The sequence below is a fragment of the Lissotriton helveticus genome, chromosome 11 (genome assembly GCF_964261635.1).
Source record: "Lissotriton helveticus chromosome 11, aLisHel1.1, whole genome shotgun sequence".
In the NCBI taxonomy this organism is placed as follows: domain Eukaryota; kingdom Metazoa; phylum Chordata; class Amphibia; order Caudata; family Salamandridae; genus Lissotriton; species Lissotriton helveticus.
Window position 1 is genome coordinate 27445258 of NC_136072.1, and position 20517 is coordinate 27465774.

Sequence of the window (20517 nt, forward strand, 5' to 3'; positions counted from 1 at the left end):
GTGGTGCAGCAGCAAGGGCAACTGACTTCGGAGCAAAGGGTTCACGGTTTGATCCTGGCTCCGATGGCAGCTCAGTACCATGTGACTCTGGGCAATAGCTCACTTAATTTCCACGACTGCCCCCAGCGCCTTGAGACCCGTATGGGTGAGTAGTTTGTGCTTTACAAATATGGATTTACCAGCGCTTCAAGTAGAAGCTTTTTCAATATTATCTACTAGCCGTAGTTGCTGCATATTTATCTTATGCAACTATCAAGCATTGACAAAGCCAATAGTCGTAATTTGGTGTAGGTATGATGTTACTTCTTGCATCATATATTCAGGGGGTTTTAAGTGGGCCGGGTCTCACCGGGTCTGAGCACCGGCAGTTTTTTAAAGAGGGCCTCGAAACAGGTCTCTATCGGCCTCTGTTTTGTGCCCTGGCCCAGGCGCTCCTGCAGTGACAGCGGCACATGGATGTGTGGCTGCTCACACTGCTCACTTCTCACTAGTGTGCGCTGCTCACACTGCTCACTTCTCACTGGTGTGCGCTGCTCACACTGCTCACTTCTCACTAGTGTGCGCTGCTCACACTGCTCACTTCTCACTAGTGTGCGCTGCTCACACTGCTCACTTCTCACTGGTGTGCGCTGCTCACACTGCTCACTTCTCACTAGTGTGCGCTGCTCACACTGCTCACTTCTCACTAGTGTGCCGTGCTCACACTGCTCACTTCTCGCTAGTGTGCGCGTGCTCACACTGCTCACTTCTCACTAGTGTGCGCTGCTCACACTGATCCCTTCTCACTGGTGTGCGCTGCTCACATTGCTCACTTCTCACTAGTGTGCGCTGCTCACACTGCTCACTTCTCACCAGTGTGCGCTGCTCACACTGCTCACTTCTCACTAGTTTGCGCTGCTCACACTGTTCACTTCTCACTAGTGTGCGCTGCTCACACTGTTCACTTCTCACTAGTGTGCGCTGCTCACACTGCTCACTTCTCACTAGTGTGCGCTGCTCACACTGCTTACTTCTCACTAGTGTGCGCTGCTCACACTGCTCACTTCTCACTAGTGTGCGCTGCTCACACTGCTCACTTCTCAATAGTGTGCCGTGCTCACACTGCTCACTTCTCACTGGTGTGCGCTGCTCACACTGCTCACTTCTCACTAGTGTGCGCTGCTCACACTGCTCACACTGCTCACTTCTCACCAGTGTGCGCTGCTCACACTGCTAACTTCTCACTAGTGTGCGCTGCTCACACTGCTCACTTCTCACCAGTGTGCGCTGCTCACACTGCTCACTTCTCACTAGTGTGCGCTGCTCACACTGTTCACTTCTCTCTAGTGTACGCGTGCTCACACTGCTCACTTCTCACTAGTGTGCGCTGCTCACAATACTCACTTCTCACTAGTGTGCGCTGCTCACACTGCTCATTTCTCACTAGTGTGCGCTGCTCACACTGCTCACTTCTCACTAGTGTGCGCTGCTCGCACTGCTCACTTCTCACTAGTGTGCGCTGCTCACACTGCTCACTTCTCACTAGTGTGCGCTGCTCACACTGCTCACTTCTCACTAGTGTGTGGTGCTCACACTGCTCACTTCTCACTAGTGTGCGATGCTCACACTGCTCACTTCTCACTAGTGTGCATTGCTCACACTGCTCACTTCTCACTAGTGTGCGCGTACTCACACTGCTCACTTCTCACTAGTGGAGACGTTATGACATGATATCAGCTGAGCGTTGTATGGGAAGGGAGATCCTTTAATGAGAGTAATTTTCTCTCTGGACTTCCCTTCTCTTTTTGAAACTCAGGAGCAGCAACATTGTCGTGGTGTCTCCAGGGCTTTAAGTGGAAGATTTTTCAATATTATATACAAGCCATAGTTGCTGCTTATTTATCTTAGCAACCAGTAACCATTGACAAAGCCAATAGTCCTGACGTGTTGTAGGTATAATGTTACTTGTTGTATCGTATATCTGGGCACAATGACAGAAACAGTGTAGAGAAGCAGCCAATAGAGAACACCACAATCAGTCAAATACACGTCGGGCGGCACACAATGCTAAGCAGAGATGTTTAGCCTATGTGTTTGTAAGCCACGCCCTTATTTACATTTGCCACACCCCTGTGAGAGGTCCCCAGTTTTTTCATCCCACTTAAAGCCCTGCCTGCCACCCAAGCCTTTCTTATAACTTTAAGGGCCTTCGAATAATGTGCATTGTCACACTTGTGTTGATGTAGTTGTGGTGCTAACACCATTGGCAGCACGGCGGGTTCAAAGTGTTATGCAAGCCGCAGTGGCCTCTTGGTGAGACCCCTGTCACTCATGTATTTTACAAATTAAGCACTGGTAGAGTTTGTTTGCTCACTGACCCAGCGAGTGTTCCAACTCCTTGTGTTTTGGATAAAAAACCTACCCCAATGCCACTTGAGAACTTACATATATAAAGTTCAGAAATAAAAAAATCTCCCTAGTCACCTAGAAAGATTTTGGAAACAGGGACTCGGAAACATTTTCTGCCGGTTTGAAAAGGCGAGAAGGGTTCTGGCCGGAATCCCGTGGTGAGTCCGAAGCGCCTGGTGCCAGGCATCGACCAGCTCCGCCGGGACAGACTGGACCTGGAGGGAGGGGGGGCGGGGCTGAGAGAGGGATGATGGAAGCGGGTGGTGCAGGGGGGCAGCGCCTCCGTGTCCTGCCAGCCTCCTGTGAGTGAGAGGGGGCGTGCCCTGCCTGGGAACAGCCAGCCCCGGACAGAAGGACAGACAGACACACAGCCCTCTGGACGGAGTTGGAGCCCCGGGAGGACGGAGGAGGCGGGCGAGATGAGGTGAGCACCACGGTTGTGTGCAATGTTGTGCATTTAGACCAGTGCTTTAAATGGGCCGGTGCTCACCGGTACTGACTACCGGCGGCACTTCTTTGTTTCCCCCCTCTGAGTACTGGAACTTCTCCGTGCCCACGGAGAGTACCGGGAGAGTCCCGGTACTCACTGCAGCATGCTGGGATTTCTCAAAGTTCCCAAAGAAATGGTCATCACGAGAGCATGCCCAGCATTCATACTGTGCAGTGCACAGCATTCATACTGTGCAGTGCATGCGCACGCGATCAGCATTTCACACTGGCAGGGGCCCCCCTCTCGCATCAGCAAAACGTGCCAAGTAGGTCTGTGGTTGCCCAGCTCAATACCAACCGGTTTCATGATGCACCAATGTGATTCACAACAAAAACTGCTCTCAACTGTACTCTAGCTCGGTTGGTCAAGGCGCCTGCAGCAGAGATAAGTGTTGTCTTCGTGCTTACGGGTTCCACGATTTTAATGCGGTAACTCAGCCTTTCATTCTTCAAGTTCCAGGGTCAACACCGACGACCACCGAGTTAGATAATAGTACGAAATATTACTTAGATTAAATATTAAATATTACCTAGATCAGACACCAAACGATCTTCGGCCCCGTGGTTCACGGCAGAGGTCGCTCAATCCCGCAGACAGTGTAAAGCCGCTGAACGTGCATGGAGGGCCTTTTATGACGGGGAGGCTAAAGAGACCTATAAGGCCATGATGAAATCATATCATGCTTTAATCTTACAGGCTAAGAAGTGTTACTTTGCTAGGAAAATTGAGGAAGCAGCCAACTCCTGCAAGGAAATCTTTCAGATCGTACGCGAATTCACTACTTCCCGCTCGATCTCGGACCAGGAGGCTCCAGATGAGAGCTGGGCGAATACCATTGCTAATTTTTTTACAACTAAAATTAGACAGATTCAGGAGTCCTTCTCTCCGAGACTGGCAGGGGAACATTTGACTCTGTCTAATGAGATAGCACACCAGCCTATCTCTGGCCCGGCCCTTCTGGACTTTCCGCCCCTCACAATGGCTTCATCTCTAGCTCTGATGAGGAACCTGAAATCTGGCTCACCTTGTGATCCTTGCCCGGCAAAATTTTTAGCCAGAATGGCTGATGTTGTTAATCCATTAGCCAATCCTATTCTGAATCTTTCTTTGAGTCAGGGATTTCTGCCACCTTCCTGGAAACAGGCTATGGTGATTCCCCTTCTTAAAAAGCCCTATCTTGCCCCAGAGGTTCCATCCAACTATCGGCCTATTTCGCTCCTTCCAGCACTGACTAAAATCCTGGAGAAGCACGTTCATAGCGTGCTTTCCAACTTCCTGGAATCTTATGAGCTTCTTCATGCGTCTCAATCGGGCTTTCGATCCAACCTAAGCACTGAGACGGCGCTTCTGGAAGTGTCAGAGATTATAAAGGAGGTGCTGGATGACGGAGGCAGGGTGATGTTAGTCATGTTAGACTTGTCGGCGGCTTTCGACACCGTCCCCCATGAGGATCTCCTCATAAGACTTCATGACATCGGTATTGGGGGGACGGTGCTGAACTGGTTTTGTTCCTTCTTAGCCAACCGCCGGCAAACGGTCTGGGTCCCTCCTGGATCTGCCGAAATGCCGCCATTGGGAGTCGGAGTTCCCCAGGGCTCAGTGCTGAGCCCAACTCTATTTAACATCCTCATGACCCCTCTGGCGACTTTGGTGGAGTCCTTCGGGGCCCAGATCGTCTCATATGCTGACGACACCCAGCTTCTTTTCACCTGCCGTAAGAGCGAAGAATTCGATGGGGAAAGTATCCGTGAGTGCCTTGGGGCTGTTTTTAACTGGTTCCATCTGAACAGCCTCAAGTGTAACTCGGATAAATCTGAGATACTTTTCTTTGGATGTCCTCTGGAACCGAACTGGCATGATTGGTGGCCTGTTGACATGTTCCCTCCGGCTCAGGCGTCCATCTGGGCTAAGAACCTGGGAATTAAAATTGATAATGGGCTAACGCTTAATTCCCAGGTGGCTACCCTTACTGGAACCTGTTTCGGCATCCTTCGGATGCTTCGAAAGTTTTTTCCTCTTTTGTCCCAGGAACACCGGAGAATAATTGTACAGGCCCTCATCGGATCCAGATTGGATTACGCCAACATTCTGTACTTGGGCCTCCCAGAATACCTTTTACAGCGCCTGCAGGTGACCCAGAACGCGGCAGCACGAGCAATTTTTGGATTGCATCGTCGCGCCAGTGCCTCAAACCTGCTGCAATCCCTCCATTGGCTTCCCATACGGAAGAGGATAAAGTTTAAGGCTCTGACATTAGCTCACAAGGCACTGCATGCCACGGGTGCTAAATACCTACAGAAAAGGTTGGCTTTTTACCGGCCGACGCGATCTTTAAGATCGGAGTCTTTGGCCCTGGCCGCGATCCCGCGTATAAAGAGGGCACGCCTGGGAGGGCGATCTTTTAGATACCTGGCCCCGCAGTTGTGGAACTCCCTTCCCTTGGCGTTGCGGTCCACGTCCAATCTGTTGGCCTTTAGAAAGGATCTTAAGACCTGGTTATTCTCGAACTAGATTTCTTCTGTCTCCTTCCTCTGTGCTTCCTGTCTGTTGTTATGTTTTTTAGCTTCCTTTTCTGGGTCTGGAGCATAAAAGCGCCGGGACACTCCTTTGGAGTAGCTGTTGCGCTATACAAGACCCATATATAACATAACATAACATAACATAACATAACATAACATAACTTGAGGTGGAAAAAAAATAGGATTGTCCAGCGTCTGCGGGCTTTAATTCATGTTTTAGGCAATTTTAGTTTCGTTATTTGTTTAATCTGCTTTTCATTGTAGGATTTGAGTTGGCCCACTGTTAATGAATGAACTCAATGGGTAGGATTTTGGGCACCATAGAAATAAATTAAAGCGCCACGACATTTTATTTTGTGGTGTGCGCTATGTTAATAGGCTGCTTACATATTCTCTTTACTTGTATTGCACCCGCCTCTTCTCTGAGAAGAGATTGCAAAAGTTTGCAAAAAGGCCAAACTTCTGTAAGATTAAGGTTTGGGAGAGGGTGAGAGAAAGTTTTAGGGTTTGAGGAAGGATTGGGGTAAATGGTAGAATGCTTTATTTTATAGTAATTCGTGGTTTGTTTTGAAATATAGATATCTTTTGCATTTCAAACTTAATATGCCTCTTAAAGACTGCCCTTTTTTCGAATTATTTGTTTTGAACTTTGTAGCTTCTCTGCATTTTCCAACCGAGATTTTTCCAAACTTTAATTTACAATTTAAAATGGCTCACAGCCCAAGGCGCAAACACTGCCCAGACCTCTATACCCCCACCCCCTCCCTGGCTGGGTATACACAGTAATAAAAAGAACAGGTGCCCAGCCCTGCGGCTTCCTAGATTAAAACTTTAAAATAATGCCATGAGAGTTGCTGGTCCGCGATTCTGATGTTCTGTGAATAGACCAACTGAATAGCACTCATGTTATCGACTTGCATGGGATGAAAGGCTGAGCTGCTTGCCCGCCACAAAAGTGAATGAAGGCGCGGGCCCTGCTGAGCCTGGCTGTGTCTGGCTGAAGTGTGTTGTGAAAGATTCCTCTGTGAGGCAGACAAGGCGGGGGCCTACTTATATCTGAAAAGGTGTTGTTCCTGGGGGAGGGGGGAGGGGTCTCTTTAGGAGGGAGTGAATGCCCGGATGTCAGACGCTCATTCACAAAGGCAGGCTCTTGAGAGGTGGGGGCTGTGGCGAAGGGATATTCACTCATTGGCATTCCCAGACACCTCATGTCTCACACAGAGGGTGTGGGGCTTTCTCCTGGGAACAGGTCCATGTGGCAGTCTGATGCCCCCTTCACTTTCACTGCACCCCTCCCCCCCACCTCCAACCCCCACCCCCCGCCTGTGAAGCACCACCCTACCCTTTAAAACATTAACTTCTGCCACACAAGCTCCTGTCTGCCCCGGTGGACTCTTGCACCTCGAGAAAACCTCAGCCTAGAGTCTAAATATAAATTAAACAAGCAGTGGCAAATCCAATCGGTCTTGGGTTAATGCACTAATGCATGAAAGCACAGGCATCTCTGTGCTGTCTCTGTCCAGCTCGCCTCTTTCTGTGCCTCGTCAGCCCATCACTCGGTTTTTACCCTCTAATCTTGCAGTGTGGCATGGCATCAGAATCACAAGCTTAGGAAATAAAAACAGAGGTCCTGCCAGCCCGGTGAACTAAAACACCAGCCCAGCAAACCTTGAAAGAAAACAAAGAATGCCCAAAATATGGAAAGGACGATGACAATCGTGCCCAGGGGATGCCATAATTATTCCAGGATTACCTACAATTTCACTCGAATTGGCACTATCATGCCATGGGACACTGCCAAGGGTGCCCATGGTATGCGGAGGAGGACTGGCATTATGTCAGGAGAGGCCCTAGTATGCCAAGGATGCCCACTGTATGCAAGGAAGTGCTGCCATTATGCCTTGCCCAGCCTTGTGGCAGGGGTGGGCATCGCCATGTCTACGGTAGCCTCAACATGCCTTGAATGCCCACAGTTATGTGGAAGGAAGGATGCACTACAGAGGGTGGGGCCTGCATTTATTTATTTATTTATTTATTTATGCAATTTATGCAATTTATAAAGCGTGCAACCACCCATGGGTATCTCGGCATCATTCCAAGAATGGTCCCAACGTGCCAGAGCTATTCCCTGCACACTGGTGGCCCTGTTTGTTTTATTTACATATTTTAATTTCGTTTATAGATCTGTATGGTGCTGCCTTGTGACACAGACCCACTCTGCACTGCCACCTCTTAACCAGTCAAAAATTTGTAAGTGAGAGCTTTTCATCCCGGAAGGGGGTTGTCGAAGGGTGGTCGGGTCCTTGGGTTGTTCCAGGTTGTGTCGATTGTCTGTGGCCCCCAGGACATACTGTCCTTCGAGGGGCCTGTCTTGTAAGAGAGGAAGAGGTGGTCCCAAGGACAGCTTCCACGGAGAGAGCGCCCCCTGTAAAGGATCAGTCCATGTTTTTACCAACAGTACTAATCTTGGCTGGTTTCTCCTGGGGAAACAACCTTTACAACGCAGTCATTACTTCGCACTATCTTTACAACGCAGTCATTACTTCGCACTACCTTTACAACGCAGTCATTACATTGCAACAGCCTTTACATCGCATGTCATTACAACGCAGCCATTACATTGCATTTTACTACAACGCTTGTCATTACAACTCATGTCACTACAATGCAGGCACTACATCGCAAGTCATTACAATGCATACCATTACACCACATAGTACCCTTATACTATCCAACACTTACCCTACTGCTGCACTCACTGGAGTTAGAATAGTAATTTTTACCCCTACACTATCCAACACTTACCCTACTGTTGCACCCCCTGGAGTTAGAATAGTAATTTTTACCCCTACACTATCCAATACTTACCCTACTGTTGCACCCACTGGAGTTAGAATAGTCATTTTTACCCCTACACTATCCAACACTTACCCTACTGTTGCACCCCCTGGAGTTAGAATAGTCATTTTTACCCCTACACTATCCAACACTTACCCTTCTGTTGCACCCCCTGGAGATAGAATAGTAATTTCAACCCCACACTATCCAACACTTACCCTACTGTTGCACCCACTGGAGTTAGAATAGTCATTTTTACCCCTACACTATCCAACACTTACCCTACTGTTGCACCCCCTGGAGTTAGAATAGTAATTTTTACCCCTACACTATCCAACACTTACCCTTCTGTTGCACCCCCTGGAGTTAGAATAGTAATTTTAACCCCTACACTATCCAACACTTACCCTACTGTTGCACTCACTGGAGTTAGAATAGTCATTTTTACCCCTACACTATCCAACACTTACCCTACTGTTGCACCCCCTGGAGTTAGAATAGTCATTTTTACCCCTACACTATCCAACACTTACCCTACTGTTGCACCCCCTGGAGTTAGAATAGTAATTTTTACCCCTACACTATCCAACACTTACCCTTCTGTTGCACCCCCTGGAGTTAGAATAGTAACTTTTATCCCTACACTATCCAACACTTACCCTACTGTTGCACCCCCTGGAGTTAGAATAGTAATTTTCACCCCTACACTATCCAACACTTACCCTTCTGTTGCACCCCCTGGAGTTAGAATAGTCATTTTTATCCCTACACTATTCAACACTTACCCTACTGTTGCACCCCCTGGAGTTAGAATAGTAATTTTTACCCCTACACTATCCAACACTTACCCTACTGTTGCACCCCCTGGAGTTAGAATAGTAATTTTTACCCCTACACTATCCAACACTTACCCTTCTGTTGCACCCCCTGGAGTTAGAATAGTAATTTTTACCCCTACATTATCCAACACTTACCCTACTGTTGCACCCCCTGGAGTTAGAATAGTATTTTTTTCCCCTACACTATCCAACACTTACCCTACTGTTGCACCCCCTGGAGTTAGAATAGTAATTTTTACCCCTACTCTATCCAACACTTACCCTTCTGTTGCACCTCCTGGAGTTTGAATAGTCATTTTTATCCCTACACTATCCAACACTTATCCTACTGTTGCACCCCCTGGAGTTAGAATAGTAATTTTTACCCCTACACTATCCAACACTTACCCTACTGTTGCACCCCCTGGAGTTAGAATAGTAATTTTTACCCCTACACTATCCAACACTTACCCTTCTGTTGCACCCCCTGGAGTTAGAATAGTAATTTTTACCCCTACACTATCCAACACTTACCCTACTGTTGCACCCCCTGGAGTTAGAATAGTAATTTTTATCCCTACACTATCCAACACTTACCCTACTGCTGCACTCACTGGAGTTAGAATAGTAATTTTTACCCCTACACTATCCAACACTTACCCTACTGTTGCACCCTCTGGAGTTAGAATAGTCATTTTTACCCCTACACTATCCAACACTTACCCTACTGTTGCACCCCCTGGAGTTAGAATAGTCATTTTTACCCCTACACTATCCAACACTTACCCTACTGTTGCACTCTCTGGAGTTAGAATAGTAATTTTTACCCTTACACTATCCAACACTTACCCTACTGTTGCACCCCCTGGAGTTAGAATAGTCATTTTTACCCCTACACTATCCAACACTTACCCTACTGTTGCACCCCCTGGAGTTAGAATAGTCATTTTTACCCCTACGCTATCCAACGCTTACCCTACTGTTGCACCCCCTGGAGTTAGAATAGTCATTTTTACCGCTACACTATCCAACACTTACCCTACTGTTGCACCCCCTGGAGTTAGAATAGTAATTTTTACCCTTACACTATCCAACACTTACCCTACTGTTGCACCCCCTGGAGTTAGAATAGTCATTTTTACCCTTACACTATCCAACACTTACCCTACTGTTGCACCCCCTGGAGTTAGAATAGTAATTTGTACCCCTACACTATCCAACGCTTATCTTAAATGCAATGAAACGGTATGCATTGTAATGGTGTGCGTTGTAAAGGTATAAAGTGATGTAATGGAATATGTTGTAGAGATAGTTTCAGAAAATGCGATGTAATTGCATGCTATGTAAAAGAATGCATTGCAAAGGATTTTACGATGTAAAAACTGCGTTGTAAAGGCATGCATTGTAAATGTATGCATTGTAACGCATACATTCTTCTCACGGGCAGCCTTGGTGACTTCCATAGATGTGCACCAAGAGTTCTGATTGTTCGTCCTCTGGGAGACTTTTGGGTGAATCTGGTTTGAGCATCAGTTGTGCTTTGCTTGATCGGAGGTTGCAGGGGGGCTTGTAGTGCGGAGTCAGCTTTGGGGGTAGCTCGGCCCTCACACCTTTCTTTGATTTGAAGATGGTCCATAGTACTCCGAAAGTGATCCTCAGGGCCGCTGGGAGTCAGTGGAGTTCCTCCGGAGCTGGGGTGATGTGCTCGCCCATCGTCGGTCGACGCGGAGCCTTACTGCATGGTGTCTTATACTTGGAGTCTTGAGGTGCCCTTGTTATGAGCTCCTCAGTAGATCTAGCTGGATCATCAGTCTGAGAGGACCAGGGCTCTGGTGTCTTCAAGACCGTGTCGTAGCTGACGGAGACCAGGATCCTTTTTCTGTATCACGAATTGGTGTTGTTGCTTTTTACTGTTGCTGTGATTTTCTGTGCAAACAGCATGTAAGATGCACGGCTTTAGGGTGGTGCAACTGGTGCATCCGCACCGGGCGCTGACCTGAAGAAGGGCCACTGACTTCAGGGGGTGGGGCGCTGTGTTTAGCAATAACTTATGAATAAAAAGCACCTTCAGCAGAGTTCCTTGTGCATCCAGCTTTCAGGCAGCAATAAAAATGTCAAGATACCTCTTGTGATTAATGCTCCTGCTACAGAGAGAAAGATCAGAGTTTTGTCTAGTGGCAGTTTTGACTCCCCATAAAGCAGCTCAGCGGGTTAATATGCCTGCCTAAGGGACAGATCTGTATTTTATGTGGAGAGCTGAGTGGATTAGTAAACCCAGCCTTTACCAGTGCTTTAAAACAAACTAAATGTATGTGAGAGAAGGGCTATGGAGAGATGAGGGGCACGTTTGTCTGTTGATAGTGAGAGACTCAGATGAAAAGGTCATGGAGAGGGGGGCACCATAAAATATTGTGGCACCGGGTACCACCAGTGCTAAAGCTGGCCCTGGCCAGATGCTTTTATGGGGCAGGGGGCAAAACACGTGCAGGGCTTCTGATTCAAGGAGCAGCTCATAATTAAGGAAATATATATGCTGAGAAAGAGAAGTAACAGTATTTGTTGCCAACTAGCAGGTGTAACACTAAGGAGCAAGTCAAGCTTTCTGCTATTTAAATGCATATTGTAATAGAAGCAGAGGGCCCTCAAAAACTCGGGCCCAGAGCAAAGAGCACGGGTGGCCTTGTGAGTAAAAGAAAGCACTCTGTCGCACTTACGGCTTCCCCAGCTCCTTGGCCCCGTTACCTGAGACTCTGCGACGTGATGTTGACACTTCTCAGGGTTCCAGTTGTTGTTCCGTTCAAACCACAATAACTCTCCTCAATCCAGGTGTAGTTGTGTTTTACACATGTACTTCCTACTGGATCCTGATTTGAGGGGTTCACCTAGCCATGGGCGTCATTTAAGTGTTGCCAGGGGTCGCAGTTGCAACCCCTGGCAGGGCACTTGTGACCACTGGCACTTCCTTTGCAACCCTTGTCCTCAGATGTGGCAAAATCAGTACCAGGAGCGTATAGGCAGCTCAAACTTATGGACGTCAGTTGCGGCTGCACTCATCTTTGTATTGTCAATATTTTTTATTACACTATTTGGGGAAGGGAAGGCAGGGCATTTGTGCCCTTCAAAGGCATGTCTGTAACAGCCTCTCCCCAGTTTAAAGGCACAACTGTTTATAAAAGAAGGACCTCAGACGCCAACACATCAGTAGACTACTGGATCTGTGGATACTCTGCCAGGAAGAAGGACTGTTGTGCTGCTTAAGGACTCCCACTCTGCTGGACTTCTAGGGCCCGATGTAGGTCGGTCGGTAACGGCCGAAAATCGGTATTTTCGGCCGTTTCCGACCGGTATTCAGTAATCGGTATGTAGGGACACATTATTTTACAGATTCGGTAAATTTACCGATCGGTAAATTTACCGAATCTGTAAAATACCGATTCGGTATTTATACCTATTCGGTGATTTCGATATGTAGGTGGGACTCTTCTGAGTCCCACAACCCTTACCGATTCGGTATTTTACCATCAAATATATTTGATGGTAAAATACCGATTCCGGTGTGCATGCACATATGTGCATGCACACCTGTGCCATATGACAGGCAGACCTGTCCTGAGGGCAGGTATGCCTGCCACATGGCACCCGAGCCTCTTTTGGGGGTGCCAGAGGGTGTCAAAGTGACACCCCCTGCACCCTAGTGTGAATCTGTATTTACCGATTCGGTAAATACCGAATCGGTAATGCCCATTCATTCCTATGGGCTTCATAGCCCATAGGAATGAAAGGGCATTACCGATTTTTACCGAATCGGTAAAAGGAACATCTGGATGTTCCTACATATCCACCCCATAGATTTACCGATTTTTAATTACCGAATCGGTATGATTCGGTAATTTAAAATCGGTAAATCTATTTTACCTACATCTGGGCCCTGGTTTGCTGTGCTGACCTGCCCAACTCAGAGTGACTCCATGGGCTAGTTGGCTGGCCACCTGATGTGAAGCCTCAGGGGCATAACAGACTTCCAACAACCTCGCACTTGCACCTGGACTCTGTCATCTGTGAGTCTGGCCTGCCAAGTGTTGCCCCCCCCAGTCCTGGATCCTTTGAGTTGGGCCTAAGGTGTTTGCCAGCAGAACCGACGCATCTTCTCTGCTGAGAGGTGCATCCCCAAGTAGAACCGATGCTACTCCTCAACTGAGCAGCACATTCCTTAGCGAAACCGATTATTTGCGACTGCTGTGTGGAATGGGTGGTTGGAAAAGCCCGCATCGCCCACCGCAGCATCTCAGATCCAATGCATCGCCCCAGTGGTGCGTTGCATCCAAAGCCCAGGTTCTCGCATCTCTTGTCGATAGCAGTCTCGATGACGGGCTCCGCATCACAGCTCCGTGCTACATCCCCGACACCGGACTGCCCTTCTTAAGCCCAGCTGATGGGATCTTTGATGATCATGCAACAGGACCTCAACCCGCAGCCTCACTGCAGCCCGGGACCAACGTATCACTTCGGCTTCTTGGCCCATCTACGATTCAGATCCACACAATGCTCCACAGCCAGGATTTAAGATACTCTGGGCCTCATTTATGAAAAGTGACGCATTGCTGTGAGAAAACAGCGATGCGTCACTTTTCTTTGCGCCCTCCGTGCAACACCAATGATGTGTCATATTTACAGTATGACGCATCATGGCGCAAGGAGTTACAGATACGTCAGTATTTCTGACGTATCTGTAGGCGCAAAAGTGATGCATTGCTGGAGTGCGTCACAAAAGTGACGTAGCTCCAGCAATGGGTCATTGCACATGGGCAAGTCCCATGTGACATCTGCCTGCGTCAGTTTTACGGCTGCCATGAGGCAGTCGTAAGATATTGACGCATTTGCGTCCTAGAAGTGGCGCAGTGATATCTTATAGATTTCACTGCGTCACTTCTACGAGGCTTACTTGCGTCAGAACGCCCCCCCTGCATACATTATACCTGGCGCAGGTATAATGTGGCCCAGGGGTTTACAAAGTGACGCATCTACCTAGATGCGCCACTTTGTAAATATGACGCAACATGGCACATTTTTTATGCCGCTGGTGCGTCACAAAAAGTGACGCTCCGGTGGCGCAAAAGTGACACAGGGACTCATAAATAAGCCCCTCTGTTTTGCAGGCCTAACTGGTTAACTGTAGCCAGCCCATGCTCCATCACAGTCAGACTGAACTTGTGACCTTGTCCCTGTCTGGTGCAATCAGATATCCCCAGCAGCGCTATGTGTTTTTGGCGCTATTTCGCACTATAAACTTTAAAATTCAATATCTTCAGATCTACGAATTGGAATTTTGTCATTTTGGTCTTGTTTTATTTAATAAATTCTGCGATATTTTTCACACCTGGTGTGGGGTCCTTTTTGTGTGGTGTTTTCACTGTTTTACCATTTGAAGTGTTGCACAACTACTTTACACAGTGCCTGTAAGTTAAGCCTGACTGCTTTATGCCAAGCTAGCAGAGGGTTGAGCACAGGTTAATTTGGGGTGTGCTTGTGCCGTACCATGACTAGGATTGTTGGTTGCTGCTTGACAAGGGCTCACACCACAATCAACCAGTAACACCATTTCTAACAACATGCCTTTAAAGTTTCAAGCAAGTAACCATTTACCGCTTTTGGGCTGTAAATTCTCTTCCACTTGCGGAATTTGGGTAATTTTGCGTTCCGCAGAGAATACAGAATGGCCCAAAATTCTGTGATCTGCGGCTTGGCGGACTTTTTTGCTTGTTCGCGCTTTCAAAATGCGTGTTTGCAAGATATTTCTCTCTGAGCACGTAAACAGCATTCGCGAACAGGAAAAAAGCATCGCGAATGGGCAGAACAAGCAATTTCGTGTGTTCGCGGAACTTTTGCGTGCTCGCGTAGATTTTTACCGTTTCGCACAGTTTTGCGTATTGCGACTACGCAAATTCCACCCACCCCTAGGTAAAATACAGCTGGTGCTGCTCTTCAACCCCCTAAGACACCAGTCTCCCCAACACTGGGGCAGAGACCACTTCCGGTGCTCACCATACGGGAGTTACCCCCAAACAGAGACCAAAGTAGGCTATGACTGTACAGTGGAATAACATTTTCCCCTTTCATATAAAGGGTTAAAGATTAAGATGACATTTTCACACACAACCCCCCTTTCGTATTGCAGCTTCCACCATGACATGACATTGGCTGACACTGACATTTTTTTTTTCACTTGTGGCTAATGGTGTTATTGCCAACCGAGTCAATGACACTTATTTTATCCTCTGCAGAAGGACAAAAACTGAAATTCAAACCTTTGACCTGTGTATTACGAGCTGATAATCGCAGTTTATATTATATATATATATATATATATATATATAATCAATGCACTGAGCTATTTTTTAATCTATCATTTTTTTTTTCTCAAGGGAAAAATATTCCAGTCATTTCAGCTGGGAATGCTTTACGTAAACACAGATTTTTGCACGTGCCAAACTTTCCCTGTGTTTTTTGCAAGTATCACTTTATATATTTCTTTTAATTATACTTCCCTGGTCTCCCCAGTGCCCCTACAAACGTCCCCAATCTAAGTTTTCCTTTGGTGCTCAGAGGTCACCGACTTTGACATCCTGTCCTAGAATCATTTATAAAACCTGAAAGAATGCTGCAATTCTTGCTCAATGTTTGTAAAATTCGAAGATGAACCTTTGCCCCTGGCCTGAGGGAGGCTTGTGGGCTGCTCGGAATGTCGGACTTTAACTCCAGGATTTAGCAACAGCAAACTTCAGTCCACAGGAGTTCTGTCTGTATCACGGAAAAACAGACACATCTCTGTGGGCAAATCAAGGCACGCTCCTTAATTCACAAGAGTTTTAAACATAGCTCCTAATTAAAGAAGCTCTCTAATTCTTGGGTAGAAAACCCAGCCATACTTAGAATATTTTTGTAAAAAAAAAAACTTCTAATAGGTTTTGGGCCAGATGTAGGTGGTCAAATACCGAGCGTTCACGCTGAAATTCGCAGAATTTCAGCGTTTGCGGTCGGTATTTGGCTGAGAGCAATGTAGGTGAGTATTAACCTACTAGCAAAATAAGGAATCGCAGAATTGCGATTCCTTATTTTGCTCTTGCATTTAAGGAATTGGAAATTGTGATTCCTTAAGTGCACTGCAAGTAGCATAAAAGAAACTGCACTTTAGCCTTAAGGAATCGCTAATTGCCACCAACTTTAATTTGGTAGTAATTAGTGATTGCCTTTAAAAAAACACTTTTTTGCTCTTTTTAAAGTGCCATGTGGCACACATTCGTGCCCTTAGGTCATGTATGTGCGCCAAATGTGCACACATGCACATTTCGGGGGTGCACCAGGGTGTCCTTTTGACACCCTGGCACCCTTGAAATAGCTCCCGCTATTTGCGATTCTTTAATAGCGAATCGCAAATAGTGAATATCTTCCCATTCATTCCTATGGGCGTCCAAGCCCATAGGAATGAATGGGTAGGTATTCCTTATTAACAAGTCTCAGTTTGCGATTTGTTATTAAGAAAAAAATAAGGAATCGCTAGTATTTTAGCGATTCCTACCTACATTCAATTTTGTGAGTCCTTAGTAGAGAATCGGTAACATTCGCTATTAAGGACTCGCAAATTTGATTTTACCTACATCTGGCCTGTAGAAACTATTTCTTGGTTCAATTTTTTAATATAAGCTAAATGAGTGTTCCTAGAAAGCTGCAACTCATGTACCAGAAATACACCAAGGATACTTTCAGGTCTCCTAAAAAGTAAGAAATGAACTTCAAATGTAGGAGAATTTGGACTCTTTTGTTCCCACACTGCAGTTTGTTTCCTCCACAGGTAATGAATGACCCAGCTGCTGGTCCATGCTTAATTTTTCTCCTCCTCCCGTAGACCTTCTTCCCATAAATTATTGGTTTATGTTGAGCGCACTGACACCCTCAGAGGTAGGAGAAGCACTATATTAATTACTAAAATATAATTAAGGAGGTAATTGTTAGTGAAAATCCAAACAACCTGCAGGGTGAACAAGGCCTTGGCCATAACTGCCCATCAGCACTTCCAGGGCCCGATTCACAGAATGAATTTAAGACTCAATCCTAAACTTACTACTATTTTGGTATTCACAGAATGCATTTACTACTTTTGGTATTCACAGAAGTTAGGATTTTGTCTTAAGACAAACTTAAGCCAGACTTAAGACGGACTTAAGACGGACTTAAAACAAACTTAAGACAAAATCCTAACTTCTGTGAATACCAAAAGTAGTAAGTTCATTCTGTGAATACCAAAAGTAGTAAGTTCATTCTGTGAATACCAAAAGTAGTAAGTGCATTCTGTGAATACCAAAAGTAGTAAGTTCATTCTGTGAATACCAAAAGTAGTAAGTGCATTCTGTGAATACCAAAAGTAGTAAGTTCATTCTGTGAATACCAAAAGTAGTAAGTGCATTCTGTGAATACCAAAAGTAGTAAGTGCATTCTGTGAATACCAAAAGTAGTAAGTTCATTCTGTGAATACCAAAAGTAGTAAGTTCATTCTGTGAATACCAAAAGTAGTAAGTGCATTCTGTGAATACCAAAAGTAGTAAGTGCATTCTGTGAATACCAAAAGTAGTAAGTTCATTCTGTGAATACCAAAAGTAGTACGTGCATTCTGTGAATGCTAAAAGTAGTAAGTTCATTCTGTGAATGCCAAAAGTAGTAAGTGCATTCTGTGAATGCTAAAAGTAGTAAGTTCATTCTGTGAATGCCAAAAGTAGTAAGTTCATTCTGTGAATGCCAAAAGTAGTAAGTGCATTCTGTGAATACCAAAATAGTAGTAAGTTTAGGATTTTGTCTTAAATTCATTCTGTGAATCGGCCCCCCAGTGTTTCTGCTGCAGGAGGCAAAATGGAGACCCCTCTGGCTCTGTGGGGTCAGACCCAAGACGGGCTCTGGGTTCACTGCCCTTTTCTGCAACATGAGACCTTGGAGTAGCTAAAAGTCCCCAAAATACTCGAGGAAACTCTAGATGTAGAGTAGAATCCCTGACTGAATTTTCTCCACCATGGATTATCGAGGAGAAAATTAATCTGATGGATTCTATTCTACTTTATATTTAGAATTGATAGTTCCCTCCCATCTCTAAATGAAGTCCTGTGCATGTGTCCTGCATGCTCTTGTGGGCCATGGGCTACTGTTTGTAACTTTGTTAGCACAGGTGTGTCCAGCGACATGAGCAAGTTATAAAAGGGTTTTCCGTCCTTCATTGGACCATGGGGTAGGATCAGGGGCAGCTCACCGTCTCTTATCCAGCCTGAGGCTGCAGGACAGGTTTGTGGGCAGTTCATGGGTCTTCCATTATGCCTTGTACCACAGTGCAGGTTTGGGAACAGCTCATGCATATCCCATCATTGCTTAGACCTCATTGCATTGTTTATTTGTACTTTGTGGGGCAGATTTACAAGCCCCCTGCGCCACCAATACGTCGTACTGGTGGCGCAGGGGGCTCCTCCATATTTACAAGGAGAGGAAAAGCCACCCTGCGTGACTTTTCCCGTCCTTGTAAATACGGCCCCTTCAAACGCAGCATTTTGCGTGAAAGGGCCGTTCCATGGGTGTTGCTGTGGGTGTTCCCAGGCAACACCCATTGAACAAGACGCATCTCCAGATTTACGAGAAATCGTGAAATCTGGATATGCGTCTGAATGCTGCGCCACCCTAGAGGTGGCGTGGCGAGGCGCAACGAGGAGATTTTTTCATTGCTCCTCGTTGTTTGCTCTTTCAATGCGTGCTGCATTCGGCAGCACGCATTGAAACAGGAACATACCTGTAGTGATTGTTTTTGCGCTGGAAGGTGCCCCTTCCTGCACAAAAACAATCTCCCCACGATGCAGGCATCCTTGCACCACGGTGCAAGGGTGCCAGCGCATGGCTGCAGTTTATGCCCCAGCGCAGGGGGAAGCACAGAGAGGCGACATATTCTTGTAAAGTGGAGAAGTGTGGCTCAATGGTTAGAGCGGCAGACCCTGATGCAGAGGTCTAGCCCGGGACCAGGGTTCAATTCCCCGCCTCGGCGGGTCTTGAGCTCAAAAATTCCACGGACCTGATAATTCTCGCCTCGGTGCCTATTCCAATCATGGAGTGCAACTCTGGGGAATAGCTTGCTTAATCTCCACAACGGCCCCCACAACGCTAAGGATGCCTGGCCTTCACCTTGGGGGTGCCCAGGAGTGGACACCCCACAGGGAAAGCCAGGATGGGTTCCACAGCGGTATTCGTACAAGCGCCTTGAGACCCTTGCGGGTGAGTAGTGCGCTATACAAGTATCAATTTACATTTTTACATTTAAATATGTTGCATCCCTGTGCTTCGGAAGTGCTGCTGCGTGGTGCAGCCAAAGGGCTTGCGGTGCCACGCTGCGGCACTTCCTTGTAGATCAACCCCCATGTATTTTTGTAGCGCAGACCTAGGACCAGTGAGATGTATGGCGCTGTACAGAACACACTGCACAAGAACTTCCTGAATGACCCAGACTCTTTTGTGAACACCACGTCATCGACTTTCAACAGATAAATTGCTTCTTATGCTTCATAGCGCTTAGGGCGACCACCTCTCTGCGGGTCATCAGGGACACTGTTTCTAGTCCTGGACTTTTATGTGATAGCCTAATGCATTTTGGGTGTTGCAGTCTTGACTTATTGCATACAATAAATTAGAATAACACACCTGAAGTCAATGATTTGTAGGTGAAAAGCTGATATGACTGCATGGCGTGGTATTCAAAGGAAGTGCTAGTTTCCAAACATGAACTTAAAACATGCATTCCCTGCTCTTATTTCTAATCACAATAGGAGTAGTGAACCTAGAGGGATGTCTGTTGACGTCTGGTGGCTCAGTGGACTAATGCGTATACTGCAGGGGCCTGTGTTCGACCTCATGGTCACAAGTTCAAATCTTGGTGGGTCCACTCAGCCTTTCATCCATCTGAGGTCGATAAAATGAGTACCATTGAGTTGGGTAACAATAAACATATGTTATTCAGCGCCAAGATAACCGTAGTGGTGAACGTGTGCTTTACAAATACGCATATTATGTTATGTGGCCACGGTTGTTGTTATACAAGGAGAATCATTACAGTCTATTAAATAAAAACACAAGAAAAGCTTTTGTACAGTGCACATCCTGTACTCATGTGTTTCATGATACTCTCATAAGACAAAGGAGGCAAGATGAAATAAAACAAGGATGTATGACGTTACAACGCATACCTTTACAACGCATTTTTTACAACGCAACATCCTTTTCAACGCATTCCATTACAAGTACAACGCATGCCATTACAACAAATTTTTAAAAACTACCTTTACAATGCATTTCATTACAACGCATACTACCTTTACAACGCATACCATTACAACGCATAACATTACATTGCATTTATGGTAAGTATTGGATAGTGTAGCGGTAAAAA

General features: G+C 46.3%; 1 protein-coding gene across 1 annotated transcript in view; it reads left to right on the top strand.

Moving 5' to 3' along the window:
- The first annotated feature begins 2686 nt into the window (after nt 1–2686).
- Nucleotides 2687–20517, top strand: part of MASP1 (MBL associated serine protease 1) — a 459649-nt gene continuing 441818 nt past the window's right edge. Inside the window, exon 1 of the mRNA XM_078666144.1 lies at nt 2687–2812. Coding sequence (XP_078522270.1) covers nt 2808–2812 — 5 coding nt within the window. The 5' untranslated portion in view covers nt 2687–2807. The remainder of the gene's footprint in view (nt 2813–20517) is intronic.